General features: G+C 57.0%; 1 protein-coding gene across 1 annotated transcript in view; it reads left to right on the plus strand.

Annotated features, from left to right (window-relative positions):
* LOC125452326 (solute carrier family 22 member 7-like) overlaps positions 1–3,602 on the plus strand; it is a 75,495-nt gene extending 71,893 nt beyond the window's left edge. Inside the window, exon 6 of the mRNA XM_059645209.1 lies at positions 3,585–3,602. Within this exon, the coding sequence (XP_059501192.1) occupies positions 3,585–3,602 (18 nt within the window). The remainder of the gene's footprint in view (positions 1–3,584) is intronic.
* Positions 3,603–5,000: the final 1,398 nt, after the last annotated feature.

The raw sequence follows: 5,000 nt of genomic DNA on the forward strand, positions 1-5,000 counted from the left end.
GGGGAGATAGGGTGGGGGTGTGACAGGGTTGGGGTGTGTCAGGATGGGGGGTGACAGGGTGGGGGAGTGTTAGGGGTGGGGTGTGTCAGAGTGGGCTGTGTCAGGGTTGGGTGTGTCAGGGTGAGATGCGTCAGGATGGAGGGTAATAGGGTGGGGTTGTGTCAGGATTTGGGTGTGTCAGGGTGGGTTATGTCAGGGTGGGGGGTGTGACAGGGTGGGGGTGTGACAGGGTGGGGTGTGTCAGGGTGGGTTATGTCAGGGTGGGGGTGTGACAGGGTATGGGTGTGTCAGGGTGGGGTTGTGTCAGGATTTGGGTGTGTCAGGGTGGGTTATGTCAGGGTGGGGGGTGTGTCAGGGTGGGGGTGTGTCAGGGTGGGGGTGTGACAGGGTGGGGTGTGTCAGGGTGTGGGTGTGACAGGGTGGGGGGTGTGACAGGGTATGGGTGTGTCAGGGTGGGGGGTGTGACAGGGTGGGGTGTGTCAGGGGTGTGGGTGTGACAGGGTGGGTTATGTCAGGGTGGGGGTGTGTCAGGGTGGGTTGTGTCAGGGTGTGGGTGTGACAGGGTGGGTTATGTCAGGGTGGGGGTGTGTCAGGGTGGGTTGTGTCAGGGTGGGGGTGTGTCAGGGTGGGGGTGTGTCAGGGTGGGGGTGTGACAGGGTGGGGGTGTGACAGGGTGGGGGTGTGTCAGGGTGTGGGTGTGACAGGGTGGGGGTGTGACAGGGTATGGGTGTGTCAGGGTGGGGGTGTGACAGGGTGGGGTGTGTCAGGGGTGTGGGTGTGACAGGGTGGGGTGTGACAGGGTGTGGGTGTGTCAGGGTGGGGGTGTGACAGGGTGGGGGTGTGACAGGGTGGGGTGTGTCAGGGTGTGGGTGTGACAGGGTGGGGTGTGACAGGGTGTGGGTGTGACAGGGTGGGGTGTGACAGGGTGTGGGTGTGTCAGGGTGGGGGTGTGACAGGGTGGGGGTGTGACAGGGTGGGGTGTGTCAGGGTGTGGGTGTGACAGGGTGGGGTGTGACAGGGTGTGGGTGTGACAGGGGTGGGGGTGTGACAGGGTGTGGGTGTGACAGGGTGTGGGTGTGACAGGGTGGGTGTGTGTCAGGGTGGGGTGTGACAGGGTATGGGTGTGACAGGGTGGGGGTGTGACAGGGTGGGGTGTGACAGGGTGGGGTGTGTCAGGGTGTGGGTGTGACAGGGTGGGGGTGTGACAGGGTGTGGGTGTGACAGGGTGGGGGTGTGACAGGGTGGGGGTGTGACAGGGTGTGGGTGTGTCACGGTGTGGGGTGTGACAGGGTGGGGTGTGACAGGGTGTGGGTGTGACAGGGTGTGGGTGTGACAGGGTGTGGGTGTGACAGGGTGGGTGTGTGTCAGGGTGGGTGTGACAGGGTATGGGTGTGACAGGGTGGGGGTGTGACAGGGTGGGGTGTGACAGGGTGGGGTGTGTCAGGGTGTGGGGTGTGACAGGGTGGGGGGTGTGACAGGGGTGTGGGTGTGACAGGGTGGGGGTGTGACAGGGTGGGGGTGTGACAGGGTGTGGGTGTGTCACGGTGTGGGTGTGACAGGGTGGGGTGTGACAGGGTGTGGGTGTGACAGGGTGTGGGGTGTGACAGGGTGTGGGTGTCTGTCAGGGTGGGGGTGTGACAGGGTGTGGGTGTGACAGGGTGGGGGGTGTGACGGGGTGTGGGTTGTGACAAGGTGTGGGTGTGACAGGGTGGGGGTGTGACAGGGTGGGGGTGTGACAGGGTGAGGGTGTGACAGGGTGTGGGTGTGTCACGGTGTGGGTGTGACAGGGTGGGGTGTGACAGGCTGTGGGTGTGACAGGGTGGGGTGTGACAGGGTGGCAGGCCTGCTTTGTGCTGCTCCCCCCCCCCCCCCCCCCCCCCCCCCCCCATCGCAGTAGGACTGAGGTTGAGAAATAGTGATGTCTTGCTGCAGTCAGACGCGGCCTTGGTGAGAACACACCTGGAGTACTGCCTACAGGATGGGTTTCCCTACCTGAGGCTGTGCGGTGAGAGGGTCTCTCGGCTGGTACTGGGGGTGGCAGGACCTTCCTGGGGGGGAGAGATTGGCTCAACTGGGCCGGTATTCACTAGAGTTTAGAAGGTGTGCCACAGCGATCGGAGCCGGGTCCGCTGTCGAGGACAGCGAGGAAGGTATCTCCGAGTGTTACTGAACCTTCATCAGATGGAGGTTTATTTAGATAAACGTGAGGTGCTGCACTTTGAAAAAGCAAATCAGGGCAGGAACTTACAGACTTAAAGGTAGGGCCCTGGGGCGTGTTGCTGAACAAAGAGACCATGGGGTGCAGGTTCACAGTCCTTCTTAACTGGAGTCCCAGGTGGATAGGATAATGAAGAAGGCTTTGTTGGTCAGGACATTGAGCACGGGAGTTGGGAGGGTCGTGTTGCGGTTGTACAGGACATTGGTTCAGCCCCTTTTGGAATAATCTGTTCAATTCTGGATGTTGTGAAACTCAGAAGGGTTCAGAAAAGATTTACAGGGATGTTGGCGCGTCGGAGGCTGAGGGGTGACCTTTTAGAGATTTATAAAATCACGAGGGACATGGATAGGGTGAACAGTCAAGGTCTTTTCCCCAGGGTAGGGAGTCCATAACTATAGGTTTAGCATGACAGGGTGCACGATTTAACAGTCTAGAACAGAGCTTACAGTGTGAGGGAGACCATTTAGGACTGAGGTGAGGAGATATTTCTTCATTTGGGCAGTCACTACAGAGTACAGTAACACCCCTAGCTCTAGCAGGTCAGTACCACCAGAAATCTGTCAATCCCATTCCCCACTCTCGGAATGGTTTGATACCTCAAGTACCTTTTAAAGGCTGTGAGATTTCCCACCCCTACTCCCCTCCCAGGCTCCCACCCTCCGGGTGAATCAGTTTCTCCTCAAACCCCCTCTAAACCTTTTGACGTCTCATTTTAAAACGATATCCACTTGTTATTGGTCTTATAGTCTAGTTCATGCAAAATTCTATAGATTCCAGACTCCCACAGAGTCTGTTATAGTTCATGAGTATCAGAGGGTCACAAACGTCACCCCTCTATTTAAGGGAGCACGAGAGAAGACCTGTTCGCCTGACATCATCGAGGATTAGGGCTGTACAACATGGAAACTGATGCTTTCGTCCAACGCGCCCAGATATTCTTAACCGATCTCGCCCCATTTGCCAGCATTTGGCCCATATCCCTCTAAACCCTTCCTGTTCACACACCCACCCAGGTGCCTTTTAAATGTGGTTACTGTACCAGCCTCCACCACTTCCTCTGGCAGCTCGTTCTGTACACACACCTCCCTCTGTGTGAAAAAAAATTACCCCCAGGCCCCTTTTGAATCTTTCCCCTCTCACCTTAGACCTATACCCTACTAGTTTTGGACTCCCCCACCCTGGGGAAAAGGCCTCGGCTGTTCACCCTATCCATGCCTCTATAAGGTCACCCCTCAGCCCCCAACGCTCCAGGGAAAATAGCCCCAGTCTATTCAGCCTCTCCCTGTAGCTCAAACCCTCCAACTCGGGCAACATCCTTGCAATTTATTTTAACATCCTTTCTCATTTAACAATGTTCTTCCCACAGCAAGGCGACCAGAATTGAATGCAGAATTACAGATGTGACCCTCACCAATATTCTGCCCCAACCCCCGTACTCAGTGCTGGAACGAGTGAAGGCAAGTGTTCTAGAAATCCTCTTCACTGTCTCCACTTTCAATGGACTGTGTACCTGCCCCATTAGATCTCTGTGTCAGAGATAACCGGAACTGCAGATGCTGGAGAATCCAAGATAACAAAGTGTGGAGCTGGATGAACACAGCAGGCCCAGCAGCATCTCAGGAGCACAAAAGCTGACGTTTCGGGCCTAGACCCTTCATCAGAGAGGGGGATGGGGAGAGGGTTCTGGAATAAATAGGGAGAGAGGGGGAGGCGGACCGAAGATGGAGAGAAAAGAAGATAGGTGGAGAGGAGAGTATAGGGGTGGAGGTAGGGAGGGGATAGGTCAGTCCAGGGAAGACGGACAGGTCAAGGAGGTGGGATGAGGTTATAGGTAGGAAATGGAGGTGCGGCTTGGGGTGGGAGGAGGGGATGGGTGAGAGGAAGAACAGGTTAGGGAGGCAGAGACAGGTTGGACTGGTTTTGGGATGCAGTGGGTTGGGGGGAAGAGCTGGGCTGGTTGTGTGGTGCAGTGGGGGGAGGGGACGAACTGGGCTGGTTTAGGGATGCGGTGGGGGAAGGGGAGATTTTGAAACTGGTGAAGCCCACATTGATACCATATGGCTGCAGGGTTCCCAGGCGGAATATGAGTTGCTGTTCCTGAAACCTTCGGGTGGCATCATTGTGGCACTGCAGGAGGCCCATGATGGACATGTCATCTAGAGAATGGGAGGGGGAGTGGAAATGGTTTGCGACTGGGAGGTGCAGTTGTTTGTTGCGAACTGAGTGGAGGTGTTCTGCAAAGCGGTCCCCAAACCTCCGCTTGGTTTCCCCAATGTAGAGGAAGCCGCACCGGGTACAGTGGATGCAGTATACCACATTGGCAGATGTGCAGGTGAACCTCTGCTTAATGTGGAATGTCATCTTGGGGCCTGGGATGGGGGTGAGGGAGGAGGTGTGGGGGCAAGTGTAGCACTTCCTGCGGTTGCAGGGGAAGGTGCCGGGTGTGGTGGGGTTGGAGGGCAGTGTGGAGCGAACAAGGGAGTCACGGAGAGAGTGGTCTCTCCGGAAAGCAGACAAGGGTGGAGATGGAAAAATGTCTTGGGTGGTGGGGTCGGATTGTAAATGGCGGAAGTGTCGGAGGATGATGCGTTGTATCCGGAGGTTGGTGGGGTGGTGTGTGAGAACGAGGGGGATCCTCTTTTGGCGGTTGTGGCGGGGGCGGGGTGTGAGGGATGTGTTGCGGGAAATATGGGAGACGCGGTCAAGGGCGTTCTCGATCACTGTGGGGGGAAAGTTGCGGTCCTTGAAGAACTTGGACATCTGGGATGTGCGGGAGTGGAAT

Source organism: Stegostoma tigrinum, chromosome 4, assembly GCF_030684315.1.
Source record: "Stegostoma tigrinum isolate sSteTig4 chromosome 4, sSteTig4.hap1, whole genome shotgun sequence".
NCBI lineage: Eukaryota > Metazoa > Chordata > Chondrichthyes > Orectolobiformes > Stegostomatidae > Stegostoma > Stegostoma tigrinum.